Raw genomic sequence first — 23,737 nt, 5'->3', positions numbered from 1 at the left:
CCAATATCCCTTCTTGGTCATTAACTCTATGGTAGAATTTCCAAGCAATAAGTATCCATCATATATTCCAGACTTACAATATCTTCTCCCCACCTGCTAAAAACTAGAAGTGACTCACCATTGGGGTCTACAAGGTAGTCAAACATTGATTCTTCACCAAGGTAAGACATTTCTGGCATATCTAATTTGATAGAAGCTTGATTTCTCAGCCAATATTCCATCCGTTTTCTATCATCCAGCTCTAGGGTGGCACCAACACTCCACATGAGGCCAAAGGTAAACAACCGTTCCAGTACCTGTTGGTCGAACTCGCCAGTCTGCTCCTAAAATATTATGTTCCATGATACAATGGAGAATAGTTTCAACTTAAAAAGACAGCCACAAACACAGTCACTGTACACCAAGTCTAAACTTCAAGGTTACCGCCCTAGTCATTCCTCGTATTACAATCACTATTTACAGTTGGCCATGTTAATCGGGAGTGCCCACCTGCCTGTAAATATCCCACTCCTACACATTCTTGGGGGGTTAACAACATTGCTGGTAGTCCAGTTTACAATTACAATCAACAATAAACTATTATTAACAAAAGAAACAGCAGGCTTCCGTATTGCATTACCAGACTAAAAGTTCAATTGATGTAATTGAGAATAAAATTCCATTCACGATGGTGTGCAGCGACCAATAAACAGTCATTTATTTTTAACAGTTTTAACAACAAAAATTAAATCCCCTAAAAAAACGTTATTTGTTTTTGGTAGTAATAACTTGGTGCTCCATAGCTATATCATTCTTCTGAATTATGAGCACAAATATGCTATGCACAAATATTCATCCACTACTGTGTATAAGATGATGAGAGGCATGATTGTGTGGATAGTCAAAGGCTTTTTCCCAGGGCTGAAATGGCTAGCACGAGAAGGTACAGTTTAAGGTGCTTGAAAGTAGGTACAGGGGAGATGTCAGGGGTAAGTTTTTTACGCAGAGAGTGGTGAGTGCGTGGAATGGGCTGCCGGCGACAGTGGTGGAGGCAGATATGATAGGGTCTTTTAAGAGACTCCTGGATAGGTACATGGAGCTTAGAAAACTAGAAGACTATGGGTAATCCTGGGTAATTTTTAAGGTCGGGACATGTTTGGCACAGTTTTGTGGGCTGAAGAGCCTGTATTGTGCTGGTGGTTTTCTATGTTTCTATGTTGCTACTAGAAAATACTTTGAGCGAGATTAGAGGGCAATTCTCAGAGATTTTAGGCATAATTGTAGTCTAATAAAATTGCCATTTTCAGAAGGTTTGCCATTTCTCCTGGGAAGTTACTGATCTGTTTCACATAATGGGAAAATCTGGCAGACACCACAGCATGTCTCATCACCATGGATTTTAGATTTAATAGTCAGCAGTGAAACTTTCAGTTACTTTCAGTTGGCATTTTGGGCAAAACATGTTTTGGAGTTGGTATTTAGTGTTGGAGACCCTCAGTTGTTTAGTTGGTTGCCATAGTAAATGGCCGAGTGTCTCAGAACAGGAGTAACTCCACTCTGTTAGTAGATGCTGACCAGAGCAATGGGTTATTGTTATTAATCTCGACTCTACAGTTAGTGTGGGAACCAAACATACTTCCTGCATTGTTTAGCAGTATTATGATGCTTTTATTAGTTAAATTAAATTCTGAACCATGTCTTTCATGTGCCTGAAACCGACTGTTAATGTGAGATCTGTTGTAGAAGATTATTAAACAGAGAAAAAGATTCAAGAATGTGCTCTTAACTTCTTTAGAAGTGCAACATCCACACAACAATGACTGCTCCAGCAGGAGGAAAGTATTCATCCTGGTGTTGATAACCTCAAGATTACACACTTAGGACCTGTGTAATCAGTGGAAGGAGGGCACTACCTCATAAACTACCCACCCTAATAGTCACCTCTCGGTCTAATTGTGGAAGAGTCAGGGACTTCAGCATGCACTACACTAATCTCCTCAGAATCCACAAAACCAACTGGAAGCAAAACATACTCAACCCTGATAGAGGCTAAGAAGAAGATACCTTGGGTGGTAGGAGACCTTGTAACATATTAATACTCTGCATAATGACAAAGGCTTCAAGCGTCTCCATCTTTTGATTTAAGGACTGTATGCTAAAACGATAAAGTTCTGGGAAGACAGTTGCATACAACTTCTTGAGAATTTCAGCTTCATGTTGTGAACGTAACATTAACCAATGCTGTGGAAAGAAAGTAATAACTAAGTTCCATTTACAGTTATCAGATGCTTGACAATAGAGCAGTGTTTTGGGTCATAAACTTATATTTTTTTACCCATATCAATAAGAAAATTAAATCATTTAAAGACATGCTTGCACAGGTTCTGTTATTATTACATTAAATACAGTATGTCCAATTTACACAGAACTTTTTTTACAGTTTACCTTGACATAAAATAAGCTTTGTCAACATACTAATAACAAATCTCACAATAGACTGGCGTCCTATCGGTGGGGGGGAGGGGGGAAGAGCCTCATACTCTCAGTCGCTTCACGCCACGGAAACCAGCGTAAGCACTGGCCCGATGAGCCTATAAGGCTCGGGACAGACTTTAACTAACCTACTAATACAGTGCACAAACTCAGCTTTGTGGTTAACCTTGTAAAGGTTTTTCTGGACTTTAACATCTATATTGAAATAAGAAGCTATTTCTGTTAATCTAAAGACAAACTAAACCAAGTTTTTTATCATTCTATCTGTATGCCTCAAAAGGTTTTTCTAATTACTGTTTAAGTTGTAGTCACTGACCTCCAAAATAGGCTTCCAGTCAAGTACAGAAGAACTCATGTATACCATCCCATTCCTGGAAACAGTGGCAGGAGAAGCATTGTCAATGTTATGGGGCTCAAAAACTATCTTGCAACTTGAGGCCATTGGAATACGGTCTCCATTTGCCAAAGTAAGGGTTTTATTGTCATCAAGAACTGAATTAAGATTTTCTATCCAAATAGCATCAACAGGACCATCCAGTACTAGCCAAATATGTTCGCCTACAGCACATGCAAGGTAGAATTAAATGAACAGGATATTTAATAACAATTTCAACATGTAATAAGGCAAATAAAATATTAATATTTTATAGAACTGAATGCTTTTTATATCCTTATGCAAAATTATATAATCATATGAGAAATTGAAGCAGGATTGGGCTATTTAGCTTAATCTTTTTTTTCCAGTGCCATTTTCTAATAAAAATATCTAATTATCCAAAATCTATCAATCTCTGTGAATAAACTCCACTGCCCACACCCTGACATTCTACTTCCCCAGACATTCTCTTACCTTTCTTGGCCCTGAGGGTTTTTCTCCACAATGCTGAAAATATTCCATCAGTCCAGTCATTGGTGGCTACATCTAAATGACCAAACATCTGAGCAGCTGTAATTGCTTTAGGGTTCATTCGCATCTCTCTGTGAGGTTGACCACATTCTGGGAAACAAAGGCAACAAGAGTCTGAAGAAGGAGTTACGGTCTTCCAACAGTGATAGTGATTAATCAAGTGATAGTAACCAAGAAACACAAGTAAATACACTAGACTTTCTACCACCAGGGCTTGGATTAAATTCCTGAACTTACTGAAGCTCCTGCAAATATCTTCTTTTCGCCAGTTATAACATTTCAGAAAATACATAATAAAGTGATCACTTGGTTTATGCTTGTGGTCCTCTGCTACTGTAGCCCATCCACTTCAAGGTTTGATGTGTTCTGCATTCAGAGATGCTCTTTGACACATCCTGTTGTAATGTGTGGTTATTTGAGTTACTGTTGCCTCACTACATAAGTCTAGGACAGGGGTCAGCAACCTTTACCACTGAAAGAGCCACTTGGACCTGTTTCCCACAGAAAAGAAAACACTGGGAGCCGCAAAACCTGTTTGACATTTAAAATGAAATAACACTGCATACAACGTTTTGTTTTGCCTTTATGCTATGTATAAACAAACTATAATGTGTTGCATTTATGAAATTGATGAACTCCTGCAGAGAAAACGAAATTACATTTCTGCATGCAACAAAAACATTTTGAACTCCGAAAAAAAGACGTTGGGTTGAAGGTTACTTTTAAGTAAAATACTCAACGTCTATTTGAGTCCTTCTTGTATTTATGAAAAACGCCAAACTTAAATTTGCCGCCAGCAGCAAACCTGAAAAATAAAAGGACTATTTCACTGAACAATGAAAACATATGAATATACAAAATAATAGGCAATTAAAATATTTATCATACTTGTTCAGGTTGACTCACACCTGACAATGCAGTCGTATTCAGTAGGGATGGATCGATGCTTAGGGGAGTGACCGGGAAGGATAATGTGTTTTTTTCCTCTCTGAACTCAGAGAAGCGTTTCCCAAACGATGTTTGCATTGCGATGATTGCAGAATGTAAATACTCCGAATTTATCATGTCGTGACCTTGTTTGAACTCTCTCAAATTGGGGAAGTGAGACAATGTGCCTTTCTGTAAATCTCTGGCAAGCAACGTCAACTTGCGCTCGAATGCCAAAACATTCTCCAACATGTGCAGGGCTGTACGTCCTTTCCCCTGAAGAGCTGTGTTCAGCGTGTTCAGGTGCGCTGTCATGTCTACCATGAAGTGTAGCTTTTCCAGCCACTCTGGCTGTTCCAGCTCAGGAAAGGTGAGCCCTTTGCTGCCCAGGAAAGTTTTCACTTCTTCCAGACACGCGACAAAGCGTTTCAGCACCTCCCCTCTGGACAGCCAGCGATAAAAACACGTTGTAGCGGTTGCTACACGCAGTCAGTAAACTGCAGTCAAAGATAGCTTTATTCGAACTAAACAGCCTTGCTTTTAAGCCTCCCTCAACCCGCCCCCCATGGGCGCGGATGCTGCAAAAGACACATACTCACAAACCCCCGTAGGCTATCTCCCTTAGCCTGAACGCTGGCTAATTGTGAGCCGGTTTGGATGTGTCAGGAAATGGGTCGCCACAACGTCTTATTTAGATTGTACAAGATCACCATAATCTTCAAATTTAGATTTACATTTCAAAAACTAACAAACTAACATAAAATACATTTTAATTAAATACTGACCATGTAGCGGTGTGCTACACGCAGCGCTAAAATTACGACACGGAGTCGGTAACTGCAGTCGAAGGAAAAAACTTTATTCGAAATCTTCAGCCTCACTTTTAAGTCTCCCTCAACCTGCCCCCCATGGCGCAGAGGCTCCAAAGCTCTGTGCTCGCAAACCCCCGTAGGCTATCTAATTGTGAGTCGGTTCGGATGTGCCAGGAAAAGGGTCGCCACAACCAATTATTTCCCAAAGCAACAGGGAGCCGCAGCACAGACGTAAAAGAGCCACATGTGGCTCCGGAGCCGCGGGTTGCCGACCCCCGGTCTAGGAGAACTCCAAACCCTCAATCAAAACAAACATGTTGGTGTGTAAAGCTTGTATCACCAGCACACTGCTATATGTATGGCAGCGAGACCTGGACATCACATGATAAGCAGGACAGAAGGCTCAACACCTTCCATTTAAGATGCCTTGGGCATCTCCTGGAGAGAGTACACAATACTGAGGTTCTCTCTTGTGCTGGCCTCCCTATCGTGTACAACCTGCTCCAGCAGCACAGGCTGCGCTGGCTGGGCAACGTCCGCTGCATGCAGGATGGCGGCATCCCAAAGGACATCCTCTACACGAGTTGTCTTTAGGCAAGAGAACCGTTGGCCACCTGCAATATGCTACAGAACGTCTGCAAACAGGACATGACGGTGCCAGATATTAACATTGGGTCCTGGAGGAACTTGCAGCCAACCACACCAGGTGGAGAAGCATCTGAAAACAATTCCTTAATTCAGATGAAGGACAATTCCTGAAAGTGACAGAAGACAAACAGGCCCACAGAAAGGAACACTGTAGCTCCAGCAGTGCTGAGATGACTTATAGATGTGATCTTTGCAACAGAAACTGCCACTCTTGCATTGGTCTCATCAGCCGCAGATGGTGCTGCATCAACAACGAATTCAGCTAGGGCACAACATCCATGTTCTACCTCAAGCAACAGAGGGGCACTGTTACCTTCCTTTCAGTTTGAACCAGTCTGGCCATTCTCCTCTGACCACTCTCATTAACAAGGCATTTTTGACCACAGAACTGGTGCTCATTGGATTTTCTTTCCTTTTCAGCACCTTTCTCCATAAACTCTAGAAACTGTTGTGCATGAAAATCCCATGAGATCAAGCAGTCTCTGAGCATTTCTCAACTCACTCCGTCTGGCTCCAACAATCATTCTATAAGTCAAAGTCACTTAGATCATTTTTCGTCCCAATTCTGATGTATGGCCTGAACTACTTGACCATGTTTGTATGTTTTTATGCATTGAGTTGCTGCCACATGATTGGCTGATCAAATATTTACATTAATGTGTAGGTGTACAGGTATACATAATATAGTGGCTACTGAGTGTGTTTGAACAGCTCATATCAGTTCCTCACAGAAATAAATTAATATAATTTAACTTCATAGTTCAACACAAGCCTCAACAGAATTATCAATGTGGAGATCAAATAAGGCCATATAATCACCTAATGGAGGGAACTCAGCTCTATGTCCGCATACACTGCATGAGACTAGGAACTGAGGCTATCCGAGTTGATAGGCTGGAAGGGCCTCTTATTGTGCGGTATCTCCAAATCTAAAAAATACATTAAATTTGTTGTTGAATTGGTTCAGCAAAGTGCCTGGCCCCTATTGTCCAGAATTATGGAAAACTGGCGGTGAAGCATTATGAAATCTTTCTTCAGGTTACCCTTTGAAAGTTTGCTCCTGGTAAATTGGAGGGACTACCAGAAAATGGGCAGGTGGCCCAAAATATGTAATTAAACCTTGGTACAGGCGGCATGCAGATTACTCTTTAACAGGATTATGGCACCCAGCAATCTTTAAGTGTGTTGTAAATCAACTTGTTGTTCAGTAAAAAGCGATAAGTGAGGAAGTCAGTAACTTAAAGAAAAACTGTATCACAGAACATTACTTGAGTAAAAAAGTGTTATTTAAAATAGATGTTTATTGTGGACTCAAATACAGTTGAATTGATAATGGAAGTCAACAGATTTGAATATTTCCAACATCACAAGGGTGAAAGTGAGTTGGAAGCCTCTCCAATGGTACAATGAAGGCTTCACTGCAAAGAGAGGAGAGATGTAGGAGACCAGAAGGTTCACGAGGCACACTCACTAAAGGCAGTGGGAAGCATTAGCCGAAAGGTGAACACTGACAGCTAAGTGGTAAGTATAAAGTGCTGATGAAACTTCACTGACGCTCATTTTCAGGATCTGGCCCTCACTGGCAAGTATAGTGCTGTCAGAAGGAGTTCCAGGACTTCAAACCACAGGGGATGAAGGAACAGCCATACATTTTCAAGTCAGGATAGTGTGTGTAGTCTGTGACTTGACAGGGAACCTGTAGGAGGAGGTGTCCCATGCATCTGCTGCCTTAGTCCCTCTTGGCAATAGAGGACATGGATTTAGCAGATGCAGAAGGAGTGGCCTATCTGAATAACCCACTGCATTTTGTGGATGATATACATTTCAGCCAACAAGCACAAAGAGTGTAAGGAGTTCATATTTAATGTAAGCGATGGAATGACAATCATGAGGGCAGCTTTGTCCTAAATTCATCCAGGCAAGTCAAGAGTATCCAATCATGCTTCTTGTAAGTGGTGGAAAGGACCTAGGGCTGTAACAAGAGGTGATTCACAAAGTGCCCAGCCTCTGATGTGCAACTATAGCTACTGTATGTACTTGTTGTGTATTTAATATATCAGTAATATTATAAATGTATTGTTTGATTAAGCATTCTTTATTTGTGTAAATAATTAATTATGGGTTATATGTAAAAGTATGTGAATGGCATACATTTTTGCGCCACCACATCATTAACCGCAAAAGTAAAAATGAAACGTACACATTCCCTGGGTTCCTGTGTTTTTCCATCAATTAGTTTCTGAAGTTACTAAACATAACAGCAGTAACGAAGAAGTTTTAAAACAAACCTGAGATGGCTACCTACCTGTTGAAGCACAGCAGAGACATTCAAGTCAAAAATAACGGAACACATTGTTTTCTTCTTCGGAAGGGGAAGAAAGACATTTAAGGTTTTTTTTTAAAAAAGGCAGAAAACAGACAAAATTCATGGGTTTATAAACAGTGGATACTGGGTGATGATAATATATTTTTTTGAAAAGCAGGAGTAGCTAGCTGTATTGAAAAGATAGACACATTCAATTGCACGAAAGGTAACTGGTTGATGGATAACTGAACAAATTGAACAGTATTTTGAAGCAAATAAAAAACAAGTGCCAGTGTTACCAAGTGCAAAAGGTATAAGAGAATGGAATATATTAGAAGTTTAATTGCTCCAACCAAATCAGTCAAAATGAGCTTTGCTGATATCATGAAAGTAATGCAGGAACATTTAGAACTGAAACAGTTGTTTTTTGCAGAACACTTTAGATTTCATAAGCAGAATGGAAAGGAAGGGCAATCCACTTCAGTGTACATGGCTGAAATGAAGAAATTATCTGAGCATTGTTAGTTCAGTGATAAGCTTAATGATGCACTGTGAGATTACGTAGTTTGTAGAATCTTACAAGAAAGCTTTCAAAATTGGCTCCTAACTGAAGCATAACTCACATTGAAAAGAACGATTGAAATCACTGTATCTATAGAAACAGCAGCCAGAAACACAAGCGAGTTGCAGTCAGGAATGAAAATAAGCACGAACAAAATTTGGTAATGCCATTCATAACAGTGGAATACAACAACCAACAAGCCACATTGGGCTTGTATGTGGTAAATAATAGGATGGCTAGTAATGTGGGGGTGTAATTGGCTGAGAAAACTACAACTTGATTGGAGATCCATCCACCATTTGCATGCAGCATCCCCTGCAATAATCAACTGAAAGCGAATTAAGGAAGGTACTGGATGATGCCACAGCAGTGTTCAAGGGTGGTATTGGAAAACTGAAACATATCAAAAGTTAAATAGGTAAATGAAAGTGCCATACCCAAGTTTTATGAAGCCATGATAAAGTAGCCAGTGAGCTAGATTGCATGGAGGTTTCTTTCCGAGGTTGAGTGGAGCTTGTGGTCAACACCAGTGGTGCCAGTAGCCAAGAAGGGTGGATCTGTCAGGATCTGTGGTGATTTTTAAGGTATCCATCAATCCAGCACTGTAAGTATATCAATATCCTCTGCCTGGGATAGAGGATATCTTTCCAAACCTTTCTGTAGGAAAATGCTTCAGCAAAGTGAACTTAGCTGAGGCTTACCTACAGATGGAGATAGAAAAAGAGTGCAAAGTGTTTTTCAATATAAACACTCACAAAGGGAGTGTTAATAGGCTTACTTCTGGAGTAGCATCTGCACTGGCTCTCTGCCAGAAAGCAATGTGCTGCAAGGTGCTGCAAGGGCAGCCCAGTTACCTGGATGGCATCATTGTTACCAGTGAGGATGACTAGGAACATCTCCTAAATACCAAGAGGGATTAAAAGATTAGAAGGTTCTGGGTTTACAGCATGACAAAACAATTGTGAATCCTTTAAACCAATCATCAGTTAATGTTGTCACACTATTGATGCAAAAGCATTACACAAGTGTGCTGAGAAATTTCAAACACTAGTGGATGTCCAAGGCCACAGGATATGTCACAATTACGATCCCTCTTAGAATTAGCCAATTACTATACTAAGATTCACCCTTTGAACTCATTACTACAGATCGGGAAGACATGGCAATCAGCAGAGCAGTGTGAAGCAGCTTCCAAAAGGCAAAGGAAGTGGAAATTCCAACAGTAATGTTCTGGACTGGGATAATAGACTAAGAAATCTCAACTGTCTTCCTTTGTAGGAGGTATGACTCCAGCAACTGAAGTGCTTCCCTTTGATGCCCATTGCCTTTAGTTTTACTTATCATGTATCTGCCCATTTCCATTTGCTTGACAATGATCTCAGGAAGCCTGTTGCCAACCTATTAATTGCTTATCTCATTTCCACATTTTTTTCAGGTTTTCAGTATTTTCACTTGATGGACACATATTAAAATGGTCCTGATAAAGATCCCTGGAGATCTCTTTCATATCCAGATTTCTGATTTAAGGAAACAAAACATAGTTTGTCCCATTCCACATCCATGCAGCCTTTTCCTTTTATTCCATTGTGTTTTATTTTTGATAAATATATTGTGAACATTTTCCTGACATAGCATAAACTCTTAAACTAATGTTTACTGATATATTACATGAAACTGTGTCTTTATGATGTGATGCCAAGCTGCTTTTCTGTACATTCTATTCCTAATCAATGCTGAGGAAAACAAATGACAAAGTCAGTGTTCCAAAATTAATTAATGGGGGAGAAAAAAGAAACCTGGGAATTTTCTACCAAAGTTTCTTTCAATAGGAATTAATGAAAAATAGTGTTCCAGGAAATCCTATTTGAGAGTGGTGTGGACTTTCACACATTTCCAGGATCCTACTCATGGCTGCTTTCTACACCACAGCCCCTGCTGCCTCCAGGCCAAGACCCCTCTCACTCCTGCTGAGTCCTACTGCTCCTGTTTCTCCACCACTACCCCCCACCTACCCCTAGTCTTTCAAGCTCCTCTCTGGCCCTTGTTTCCACATTCACTCCTTACATCTTCCTCCCACCCCACTTCCTCTGACACTTCCAACCCTCTGCCCAGTTCCAAACTCTGCCATATGCTGTCTCCAGCCCCTACAATCTTCCCCTCTCTGAAACAAAGCATTCTGTCCTCAGCAAGGGCTTTACCTTTTCCCCACTGCACCTGCACAGTCAAGATGGTGCCAGCGAACAACAATTCCTCAAGCGGCATCTTCTAGGTAGTTAATCATTTCAGCTTTTCTACATCTTCTACTTATTCTTTTTATCTTAATTTTATTTTGAAACTGTTGGAACCTGTGACTTACAGTCTGTAATTCAATGGAGTGAGCTAGTACTCTGCTGTCCCTGAGAAAACTCCAGGAAAGAAATGCCAGCACGAGCTACCATGGGGAGAAGCTCAGAGATGAAATGAGGGTCCATGATCAATTACATTTGTTGCGGATTAACACATTGAGGAAGATTGAGACATTGAGGCAAATGCGGAGGAGAGCAAGTGGTTCTCAGAGAGGCTCCTGCTTCATGTCGCTTTCCTCGATGTGGCTGCTGGTCCAAGTTGCTGCCATCGGAGAGGCTGCTGGTCTGAGTCAGAGGGGACACTGGTTCAAGGGTCTGAATCCCAATGCTCTTGGAGATGTTGTCGAAATTCTGAGATTTATGGATTGGACTGTAGTTCATATTGGCCAATTTCAGTTCTATGTTTTTTCATGTACTTGCCTATTCTTTCTTGTTGCGGATTGGTGGGCTGAGGGCTTGGGTGATCTGTTAGTTTTAGTGCAATGGAGGGATTGGCGAGTTTGGGTTTATGAGTTTCTGTTTCTTTTTCTTTCTGTGCAGGGAGGGGTGGAAGGACTTTCAACTACTTATATGTATTTCTGTATTCTATGTTTATCTAGAGAAGACAAATTTCAGAGGTGTATTCTGCATACGTACATACTTTGAAAATAAAATGAACCTTTAACTTCAACAAGGACAACACGCATGACACCAAGCTCTTTTTCTGTTGCCTTCACGTCTACTTCTTTGGTGAGGATTCCCTACCACCCCAAGTGATGACCCCTTTTCAACCTCCTCAAGCCCACTTCCTCTTCTTGACTTTCAGCCCACTCTAGATCGTATGTGCCAATGAGACAACAACTCTTTTGACTCTCCTCACCAACCTCACTCCCTCTGAACATACTCCTTTGTACCAATCCCAGCCTGGCCACCAAACCTGTAGACAATAACAGTGCTGTTATTGAGAAGTATCAAGCTATTGTCTCCCATACCATCTCCGACCTTATCACCTCTGGAGATCTCCCATCTACAGCCTCCAACCTCATAATTCCCAAACTCCATACTTCCCATTTCTATATCCTGCTCAAGATTCACAAATTTAACTGCTCTGGTCGCCCATTTTTTCTGCCTGATCCTGCCCCACTGAACTAACATCCACATTTTGTCCCTGTTGATGCAGTCTCTTCCCACCTACATCTGCAACACTTCATATAAGTGATGTTTTCCACCACTTCAACAAGTTTCATTTCCCTGGCCCCAACCATCTTATTTTCAGCATGGACGTCCTATAACTATACACTTCTATCCTGCATCATGAAGACATTAAGGCCCTCCACTTTCTGCATGACAATAGATGCAACCAGTTCCTCTCCACCACCACTCTCTTCTGTCTGGAAGAACACACCCTCACAAACTTCTCTTTAGGCTCTTCCCACTTCCTCCAGACCAAAGGTGTAGTCATGGACACCTGTATGGGCCCCAGCAATACCTGCCTTTTCACTGGCAATTTCAAACATTCTATGTTCCAGTCCTACACTAGGACCCCTCCCCAAACCTTCCTCAGCAACAGTGATGTCTACATTGGTACGGATTCCTGCATCCATGCTGAGCTCATTAATTTTATCAACTTTCCTTCTAACTTCCACCTCTGCTTCAAATTCACTTGGTCCATCTCTGACACCTCTCTCCCTTTTCTTCTTCTCCCCATCTCCAACTCCAGAGGTAGTTTCCACTGTTTACTCTTTCTGAGTTAATGTGCCACATTTTACTAATAACAATTTCTTAACTGATTATTATTATATTAATTCCTACCTGTCATAGCCTTCATGAGAGTGTGAATGCAAGTTGTCTTTCCAGCACCACTTGGGCCCAATGTCATCATACCATGTCGAACACGCTGCGTTTCAAACAACTGAATAACCTTCAGTTTCCAGGGTACATGTTTCACCAGACCTGCATCCTCAATCTGAAAAGAGGGTAATGGTATTTGTGAAATTCCTGGGCTCCAATTTTCTTCACAAGATTCAGCTTCACTACTTAAATTGTTCAATTTCTTCAAATATTTATTCCTCCTATTCCTCTATTCCTTAAATTTTGTCCTCTATTTTGAAATTATATCAGTTATATCCAGCACGTTCATTTAGTTTAAAAAAATTTTTTAAAGGTTAGCTTTATTTGACTCACATACATCAAAACATAGAGCTAAATGTGTCAAATCAAATCATCAAGGATTATGCAGGGCGGGCAACAAACACCAACATAGCATGCCCACAACTCACTATTGGAGGATAACAGAACCCCCAGAGGAAACACAAGTGGACACAATGAGAATATACAAACTCCTTTCAGGCAGTGGCAGGAATTGAACCCTGACTGGTGAGCACTGTGCTGTAAAAGCATTACACTAACCTCTACGCTACCCACAGTTTTTGTTTTGAGCACTAAGAATGGGTCTTGTGCCTTTGTGAACTATTTGAATTTAAATGAATCACCAATACCTGTTTGTCAATAGCTGCTTCAAACTGTGGGTATCTGGCCTTATCCAACTGATTGCCAGGAAACAAATCCTCTATCAAGCTAAGGAACAGTGGTTCATCCTCATCAATCTAGAACCAAAAGTAAGAAGTGAGAGATGTTTTAAAACACGTCAAGTCCTTTGATATTCAGAAAATTTTCAGATCTGGTACTGCAGCTTTAGATAGGAATACAAACTACAGGCCATTTGTCACTTGGGCTTTTGACGGAAACAACAGGAGAGTGCCATTGCTTTTGGACTAGGGGGTTATAAACATTCTCTGTCCATCTAAATGTTTGAACCTGTTCAGAGCATATCTGCACAAAAAGTTGTACTGAAATTAGATACATATTAAGTTGCCCACAGATTGTTTCCAGAATCTTTCTTATCAAAATGTAATGGTACGCTCACCATTATGCAGAGTGCTTACCTGTTTTCATATACTTTCTCCCTTGACTATTTACTTCTGACCAACATTTACTGAAATAAACATGAGTCCTTTTCTTCAGGGAGAATGGTGCAGATGGAATCTATTCCAAACAAGTGCAAGGTAATGCACTTCAGATCAAATTCCGTTTGGACATATAGAGTAACTAGCACGAAACTAGGAAGTATTGATGTGTTGAAAGACCTTGGGTGTAAATCCCAAAAACTCCATTTTCTGCCCACACATAAGCCAAAAATGCAGTACCTTTGATAAGAATCACAAACTGTGATGCAGCATACTTCCTTTTCATCATTAACTTCCTTTCTTAATGAACTGACAATTCCATCTCCCTCAATTTTGCTCCCATGGACCAGCTCCATGGTATGCATATTAATTGCTTAAACATAAATGGTGCCTAATATCATTTCTAGGTCATAGCACATCTCCAATTTTATGAAATGAAAGGTAAAACCTTCCTTAAAGTGGAATTAAACAAGTAACTAGAAAACTGAACGACCAGCTTGGGGAGGTTCATGTCTCGAAGAACTCCCATGACTATGGTAGCTTCAGTATCTTCAGGCTTGGTCCGCTTGACGGCTCCCAGAGTTCGTAAAACCGACAAGATATTGCGGAGTCCAAAATCATAATGGACCTGAAACCAACAGTAATGATGATGAGGTAGAGAAAGCTTGCAGTGAATTTTAATAAACTTAATCTGTGTCTGTGATTTTAGTTTTGGACATAATAAAGTAAGGCTTTAAGTTCTGCTGAATTTTACTTTGATCAAAAGCAAAATTCTGCAGATGCTGGAGAACTGAAACAAAATTGTTCATCTCCCTAATCATACATCTCCTCCAAGCAGTTCAGATAAGATTGACATGCCTTCATCTCTTGATGAGCACTATCAACTTTCATGTCTTGTCCATAATACTTTGTCCTCTCAAATTTCTACACCCCACTGCTGAACGGCTGACGCATAGTTACTATTTTTAGTTCACTGTTCTTGAACAGGGGTGTCATTTTGGTACCTTTCCAATTCTGTGACACAATCTTTACATTCTCAGTTTTTTTCCTGACAACATAGAAGGAGGTTGTTCAGCCTAAAGGGTCTATACTGGTTCCCAGAATGTTCTCTACAATCCCACTGCCCTACTTGCTTCTTTGTAATACATTCTTCTCCGGTGCCCTTCAGCTCCTCCCCAATCATCCTGTTACCTACCTACACTTTTACTGTGGCTGTTTAACTGATCAGTATATCTCTGGATGTGCACCCAGGGATAATCCAGGCAATCATGGGAAGACTGTACAACTTCAAACACAGACAACATGCACGATCAAGACTGAAACTCGGTTTATATGGGTTATGCAACAACAGCACTAACTGCTGTCTTTCTGTACCACACTTTTCCAAAAAAAAAGTCACAAATGCAATTTTCAGAACCACTGCTATTTTCTTTCCATCTTCCTTTGATAAGCCAAGCCTCTGTTCATTCCATCACTACCACATACTCATCATTGGCTAATTACTCTAAAGCATGAGATGCATTTGGTATCCCTGCCATTTCTGCATTCTTTGCCATTTTCAGTCCATTGGGTTTTTAACAATTTTTTGCACCTAAATCTAAATTCCTTTAAGATTTTCCTTTTGCCAGCTTTAGTCCTTTCTTTTTGATTCCCTCTATATCTTCATTGTTATTGAAATCCAGCACCGCTCTATTCTCCACAGAGAAACATGTGACATTTTGAAAAGTTTAGGCACGTGCGTACACAGCACACACACCTACCCACCCACCCACCTATTTACCTACCTGTTTGGAAAGCTGCTCCTCACACAATTTGTAAAGCACAAAGAACTTGCAAGCAAGGTTGACATTGTCTACAAATCCACAGCTTGCCAGTTTGACACGGATAATGATCTGACGATCAGGCACCATCATTGCCACTGATCGAAAATTAATCTTGAGGTTTTCAGGAAGTTCCTGCCTCCCAGCATAACCTGGATTCTATTAAGTGAAAGAAATTTTTTAAATATGTTAAATTAGAAGTGATATTTCCAGATCACTAAGTATGTTGTATTCAATGGTCAAAAACAGATAACTTTAAGCATCAGTGTAACTTCTCTGTTTCAGTTCTGTTATCTGGAACCTACCCAGTAAGATGGTGGCGTACTTGGTCACAGCAGCCACCCTGCGTTCATAAAATGGTGTAAATGTGCGTCATAAACACTTTTCTTGTGATTATACATCGCTATTATAAAATACCGCAAGTCTAGTTTATTGATATTGGTAAGACAGATAACAGAGACCAGGTCCTCATGCTGCAGTGTTGACTGTTAAGCACCCAGGGGAGGAGGCACTGGAGTCAGTATGGGAGAGAGCAGAGGCATGGCAGCCCCACTGAAATCCATGCTAGACTGGGTGCTGGCCCCTGCAGGCTGGCTCTCCTGTTAGAGCTGTTATCCAGTGGTCACTTGGTAGATGACAAACTGCATTGTCTTTGTCTGTATTGACCCAGCACAAAATGAGACACTGCTACATAAATGCTCTTACAGAAAAGTGGCTCCAGGACAACATCCCATGCACCATCAATCTTCAGGCCATGTCATTTGTGTTAATATTATTTTTGTGACTATGTGCTATGTGTTATTGTATGTACTGTGTTTGCACCTTGGCCTTGGAGGAACATTGTTTCATGTAATTGTATACTTGAACTTGGTTGAATGATAAATAAATTTGAACCTGATCCAGCTTCATCTCATTTAAAACAGCAATGGACTTGATCATTACAGCCACGCACTTGTTCACATCCCTGGGATCAATAGGTACACACATGTATAAATGAAAACAGATGAAGGCTAAAACTGAACCACAAAGAAAATATTTTAAAGATGCAGAGTGTGGTGTATGTGTATTACCACGGGGATCATGTATACCATTATATGAATCTGTTTCTTCTTGGTTGGTCAGGTCACCATTAGCTTCAAATGCTTTGTTAGTAAAACCGTACATGCCGTGCTTCACTTCACTGTTTGAGTAAAGATGTGTTCCCCTGAGGTTTCCAGGTTCAAATTAGTTTATGGTATATTCCACAGAACAATTACAACAATCTACCAATACACTACATTGGCAACAATGATGGTTTATCTTTTGATAGATATCAGCTGACAGATGTGACCTTCTACCTTGTTAAAGTAAAATTGACAAATCTGCATCTTTCTTAAAGTTGCAAATCAGAAGTGTGAAATCCTCAATGCCAATGCAAGAACTAATTCCTTGAAGCTAAATGCCACTGTAATGATTTCCAAACACCAAACTGGAATGCAGTGTTTAGAACAAAGCTTTGAAGGAAAATCAGTAAAGAAGCAGAGCACAGGAACAGAACAATATAGTGTTAAATTGAAATAGATGTGAATTCCAATTCTGAAAGGGGCCAATGAGTTCATTGTGTGCAGTCATCTCCAAAAAGGCCCAAACAAGTAAGTGTCTCTGCCAAGGTGTCAGTAAATATGAACAATAATAATCCTGAAAGTGTGCCCATATTAAAACAGTGGGCATACCAGTGTTAGGTTCAGACATATGCAAATTGATATCAAAAGATTCCAGGAGATTAAGAAATCTGATATATATCTTAAAGTTGTAAATGTGCACATAAATTGATAAATGTAACTAGATCTAAAAGTGTATAACTGATGTATGTTAAGTAACTAGAGAATGTAAGTTAAGTTTAAAATGGATATAGTCACCTTGCTGAATTAGACTGTTTAATTCTTATTTCCTTGTAGTTTATTTTCCTATGCTTGTCTGTATTTTACCTTTATACATATAGATTCAGTGTGTTTTCTAGTCATTGAAGCTGCTTTTGTAACAACTTGGTTGAGGTTGTGGGTATCACATTATTTGAATGGGGCTATCTTATTGGTTGATTCAAGTAACAAAATTTGAATGATATTTACTGCTATAAACAAATTGGTATAAGAAGGTCAGACCGCATTGCCGCTTCCTCTTTTCTATTTTGTCCTTGGCCTTTCTGCCTTTGTTTTCTCTTGTAACTAGGCTCTGCTTTCCTAATCCCTTTGTTCTCTTAGCACTTAATAAAAGATTGCAAGCAACAAGTTTCATCAGAATCAGAATCAGGTTCAATATCACCGGCACATGACATAAAATTTGTTAACTTTGTGGCAGCAGTACAATGCAATACATGATAATAATATATATGTATATTAAACAATTAAGTAAGTAGTGCAAATACAGAAATAAAAAGTAATGAGGTATTGTTCATGGGTTCAATGTCCATTCAGAAATCGGATGGCAGAAGAGCAGAAGTGTGTGCTTTCAAGATCCTGTACCACTTTCCCGATGATAACAATGAAAAGAGGGTAGGTCCTGGGTGATGGGGGTCCTTAATGATGGACGTCACCTTTCTGAGGCACCACTCCTTGAAAATGTGTTGGATACTACAGAGGCTAGTGCCCATGATGGTGCTGACTAATTTAACAAATCTCTGTAGTTTAATCCAAACCTTTGCAGTAGCCCCCCACCCCCTCCCCTCCACATACCAAATGATGATGCAGCCAATCAGAATGTTCTCTATGGTACATCTGTAGAAATTTTCAAGTGTTTTAGGTGACATACCAAATTCCCACAAACTTCTAATGAAATTGCCTTGCTTTCTTTATAACTGCATCAATATGTTGTGACCAGCTTAGGTCCTTGTGGTAAACTATGTATACCTGTCTGGACATGCCCCTCTGCTGACTGCTCCTGTGGCTCCTCCCACAGACCCCTGTATAAAGGCGATTGGAGGCACTGCTCCTCCCTCAGTCTCCAAGATGTCATGCTCCCTTTTGCTGCTAATAAAAGCCTATCGTTCACTTCCAGTCTCCGAGAGTTGTTGATGGTGCATCCATTTTATTAGCAGCAATTTTAAAACATGGAGAGCATTTTACGACCCGACAGATTGGATCTTGACCCTCAATCCCAGGAAGCCAGCGACGCTTTCGAACTCTGGCTAGCATGCTTCGAATCATACCTGAAGGAGATTTATGTGACTGATCCTGCCACAATGCACAGGGTTCTCCTCTGCAGAATCAGTCCAAGGGTCTATTCCATGATCAGGGACCAAACGGACTACCAGGGTACAATGGATGCCCTCAAAAGACAATATCGGCGGCCGGTGAACACTGTCTACGCTTAGCGACACGGCGGCAGCGGGCTAGAGAGTCAAGTGCTGAGTTTGTCCGGGTTCTATAGACACTCGTGCAGGCCTGCAACTGCAGGGGGCTGACGACGGAACAGCATGCGGAGCTCGTAGTGAGAGACGTCTTTGTTATGGGGATCAGGTCAGTGTACGTGCACCAGCTGGAACATGCCGATCTTACCTTACATTTGGCGATCGAGCTGGCTGACACGCTGGAGGCCGCTCTGCACAACACTGACGCTGTCCAGGCATGCGATCTCCCGCCACCCTCATGGACGCTGCAGACCCCGCAACCCGCCTGCGCATCGACCACGGCTGCTGCCAGTCTCAAGTCCGCACAGTGTTACTTCTGCAGACTCAAAAAGCACCCCCAAAAACGCTGCCCAGCCCGAGAAGCGACCTGCTCCAGCTGTGGAAATAAGTGCCACTTCGCCAAGGCCTGTAAGTCGAGCGGGGTCGAGCAGTGCTGCGTGCGAGGCATGGGGATCACCATCTTGGTTGCCGCCATCTTGCCTGCCCGCCATGTGCGAGGCATGGGGGTGGCCATCTTTGTTGGCACCACCTCGCCCCGCCTCTGCCCCACAGGTGCTTACCGGGCACCAAGGTGGCGATACAACTCTGGCCTCTGTGACCCTCAACCAAAGCGCTCCACACCAGCTTGCAAGGTCAATGATGGACATCCTGGTGGAGGGGTACAGGACTAGCTGCCTGTTTGACATGGGCAGCACTGAGAGTTTTATTCACCCGGACACGGTGCAATGCTGCAGACTCGTGACACGGTCGGTAAGCCAGAGGGTCACCATGGCTTCTGGGTCGCATTCCACAGACATCCGGGGGGTTGTGTAGTGACACTGGTGGTGCAGGGCACAGAATATCAGGACTTTATATCAGAATATCAGGAATATCTGGTCATGCCTCAACTGTGTGCCCCTGTGCTATTGGGGCTTGACTTCCAGAGCCACCTGAAAAGTGTGACAATGGAGTATGACGGGCCCCTCCCACCAATCACTGTCAGAAATCTTCAGTTCTGTGGGACTCCGTCACATACCCCGCTACTGACCACACACACAGACAGACCCGCACGTCCCACCTAACACCATGCCAACAACCATGCTACAGACACCACTTGCAGTCTCTCCACCCTCAAGATCCCTCCCCCACTGCTGTTCGCCAACCTGACCCCCGACTGTAAACCTGCGGCAACTAAAAGCAGGAGGTACAGTGTGGGGGACAGAGCCTTCATTAAGTCGGAGGTGCAGCGGCTGCTCAGGGAGGGGATCATTGAGCCAAGCACAAGTCCTTGGAGGGCCCAGGTGGTCGTTGTTCAGACCGGGCAGACAAATAGGATGGTCGTGGACTATATCCAGACCATCAATAGGTTCACACAGCTTGACGCGTACCCCCTACCCCGCATCGCGGATATGGTCAACCAGATAGCTCAGTACAAGGTGTACTCGACCATAGACCGAAAATCCGCGTATCACCAGCTTCCCATCCACTCGGAGGACCGCCCCTACACCGCCTTCGAGGCGGGCGGCAGGCTCTATCACTTCCTGTGCGTCCCCTTCAGTGTCACAAATGGTGTCTCTGTCTTCCAGAGGGAAATGGACCGGATGCCAACTGAAGGCCACGTTCCCATATCTGGATAACATCACCATCTGCGGTCATGACTGGCAGGATCACGACACCAACCTCCAACGATTTTTCCAAGCGGCCAAAGCTCTTAACCTTACCTATAACAGGGACAAGTGTGCGTTCGGAACCACCCGACTCGCTATCCTTGGGCATGTCGTGGAGAATGGAGTCATTGGCCCAGACCCCGACCGTACGTGCCCCTTGTTGGAACTCCCTCTTCCCAACACCCTCAGAGCCCTGAAACGGTGCCTGGGCTTCTTTTCCTATTACGCCCAATAGGTCCCTCACTACGCAGACAAGGCCTGCCCCCTGGTCAAGTCCATCACATTTCCCCTCTCAGCCGAGGCCCGCGTGGTCTTCAGCCGCATTAAAGGGGACATTGCCAAAGCAGCAATGCATGCGGTGGACGAGACCATTCCCTTCCAAGTAGAGAGTGACGCCTCCGACTTTGCGCTGGCTGCAACCCTCAATCAGGCAGGAAGGCCGGTAGCATTCTTTTCTCGTACCCTTCAAGGCCCTGAAATTCGGCACTCCGCGGTGGAGAAAGAAGCCCAGGCCATAGTGGAAGCTATTAGGCACTGGAGGTACTATCTCGCCGGCAAAAGGTTCACCTTGTTGACCGACCAGCGCTCAGTTGTGTTCATGTTCAGCAACCAACAGTGGGGCAAAATCAAAAATTATAAAATTTTGAGGTGGAGAATAGAACTCTCCACCTACAACTATGACATCCTGTACCGGCCTGGAAGGCTCAATGAGCCCCCGATGCCCTGTCACGGGGAGCGTGTGCCAGCACGAAGCTCGACTGGCTATATGCCCTCCATGCAGCCCTTTGCCACCCGGGGTCACCCAGCTTTACCATTTCGTGAAAGCCCGGAACCTGCCTTACTCCCTTGAAGAAATCAGGACGATGACCAGGGCCTACCAAGTCTGCGCTGAGTGCAAACCGCACTTCTACCATTCTGAAAAGGCACAACTTATCAAGGCCACCCGCCCCTTTGAGTGACTGAGTGTTGACTTTAAGGGCCCCCTTCCCTCCACCAACTGCAATGTGTACTTTCTCAACATAATCAATGAGTACTCATGGTTCCCCTTTGCCATCCCCTGCCCCGATACCACTGCCACGTCAGTCATAAAAGCCCTGCGCCAGCTCTTCACTCTGTTCAGATATCCCTGCTATATCCACAGTGATAGAGGGTCCTCGTTTATGAGTAACGAGCTGCGCCAGTACCTGCTGGCTAGGGGCATTGCTACTAGTCGGACCACGAGCTATAATCCCGGGGGAATGGACAGGTGGAGAGGGAGAATGCCACGGTGTGGAAGGCCACACTCTTAGCCCTTAAGTCAAAGGGATTGTCGGTCTCTCGCTGGCAGGAGGTCCTCCCCGAGGCACTCCACTCCATCTGCTCCCTGTTATGCACGTCCATTAATGACACCCCTCATGAGCGACTCTTTTCTTTTCCTAGGAAGTCTGCCACTGGGACCACCCTACCAGCTTGGCTGATGTCCCCAGGGCCAGTGCTGCTCTGGAAACATGCGAGGAGCAATAAATACTCCCCCGATGGTCGAGAGGGTTCACCTACTTCATGCGAACCCCCAGTAAGCCTATGTGGCCCTACCTGATGGGCGGGAGGACACAGTCTGCATCTGCGACCTGGTGCCCACAGGAGCACCAGACCCCTACCCCAAACATTCCATGGTGACTATGAACACCGTACCCACCAATGTATATACCCACGAGACACCGTGCACTCCAAGCACTACACAGACTCCTCTTGACTCTTTCATACTGGGCGCCACGCACACGCACAAGGGGTTACTGATGCCTAGCAGGCTGGCACCTCAAATCAGGTCAGAGCCAGCACAACCACCGTCACTGGTGCAATCACCACCAGTGCTACGTAGATCGCAGCGACAGATTCGACCACCTGATAGACTTGACCTGTAAATATACTTGTAAGAAACTTCGCCCCGTGGGGACTCTCTTTTAAAACAAAGGAGGGGGTGAATGTGGTAAACTATGTATACCTGCCTGGACATGCCCCTCTGCTGACTGCTCCTCTGGCTCCTCCCACAGACCCCTGTATAAAGGCGATTGGGGCACTGCTCCTCCCTCAGTGTCTGAGATGTCGTACTCCCTTTTGCTGCTAATAAAAGCCTATCATTCACTTCCAGTCTCCAAGAGTTATTGATGGTTCATCAGTTCTCACAGATATGAACACCCAGGAACTTAAAATTGCTCACTCTCTCCATTTCCGATCCCTCGAGGATTGGTGTGTGCTCCCTTGTCTTACCCTTTCTGAAATACACAATCAGCTCTTTGGTCTTACTGACACTGAGTACAAGGTCGTTGCTGCAACACCACTCCTGGTATATCTCTCTTGGACGATCTCTCGTCACCATCTGAGACTTTGCCAACAATGGTTGTATCATCCATAGGTTTATAGATGCCACTTGAGCTGTGCCTAGCCACATAGTCATGGGTATAGAGAGTGTAGAGCAGTGAGCTAAACACACATCCCTAAGGTGTGCCAGTGTTGATCGTCAGTGAGGTGGAGATGTTATTCCCGATCCGCACAGATTGTGGTTTTCCAGTAAGGAAGTTGAGGATCCTGTTTCTGAGGGAGGTACAGAGGCCCAGGCTCTGTAGTTTTTCAATCAGGTCTGTGGAAATGATGGTGTTAAACACAGAGCTATAGTCAGTAGCCAACATTCTGACATGGGTATTTGTGTTGTCCAAGTGATCCAAAGCCAAGTGGAGAGCCGGTGAAATAGACACTTGTGGCAATAGGCAAATTACAGCAGGTTCAGGTCCTTGCTCTGGTAGGAGTTGATTCTAGCCATGACCAACCTCTCAAAGTACTTCATCATCGTAGATGTGAGCGTTACTGGATGATAGTTATTAAGGCAGCTCACCTTGCTCTTCTTGTGCTCTGGTATAATTGTTGCCCTTGTGACCCTCAGGCTTGCCCAGCTCGAGCTCGTCTAGGGGAAACAGCTTTTAGCCCCA

General features: G+C 43.1%; 1 protein-coding gene across 1 annotated transcript in view; it reads right to left on the bottom strand.

Moving 5' to 3' along the window:
- The window catches only part of LOC132406620 (dynein axonemal heavy chain 5-like), a 180,312-nt gene that overhangs the window by 72,290 nt on the left and 84,285 nt on the right, over positions 1-23,737 (bottom strand). Inside the window, exons 38-45 of the mRNA XM_059992430.1 lie at positions 15,708-15,902; positions 14,417-14,551; positions 13,456-13,563; positions 12,770-12,923; positions 3,323-3,469; positions 2,789-3,030; positions 2,044-2,220; positions 119-323 (exon numbers count right to left, since the gene is read on the bottom strand). Of these exons, the coding sequence (XP_059848413.1) occupies positions 119-323; positions 2,044-2,220; positions 2,789-3,030; positions 3,323-3,469; positions 12,770-12,923; positions 13,456-13,563; positions 14,417-14,551; positions 15,708-15,902 (1,363 nt within the window). The remainder of the gene's footprint in view (positions 1-118; positions 324-2,043; positions 2,221-2,788; positions 3,031-3,322; positions 3,470-12,769; positions 12,924-13,455; positions 13,564-14,416; positions 14,552-15,707; positions 15,903-23,737) is intronic.

Source organism: Hypanus sabinus, chromosome 17 (genome assembly GCF_030144855.1).
Source record: "Hypanus sabinus isolate sHypSab1 chromosome 17, sHypSab1.hap1, whole genome shotgun sequence".
Classification (NCBI taxonomy): domain Eukaryota; kingdom Metazoa; phylum Chordata; class Chondrichthyes; order Myliobatiformes; family Dasyatidae; genus Hypanus; species Hypanus sabinus.
The sequence above is the reverse complement of the archived record's forward strand: the minus strand, read 5'-3'. Positions and strand labels throughout refer to the sequence as shown.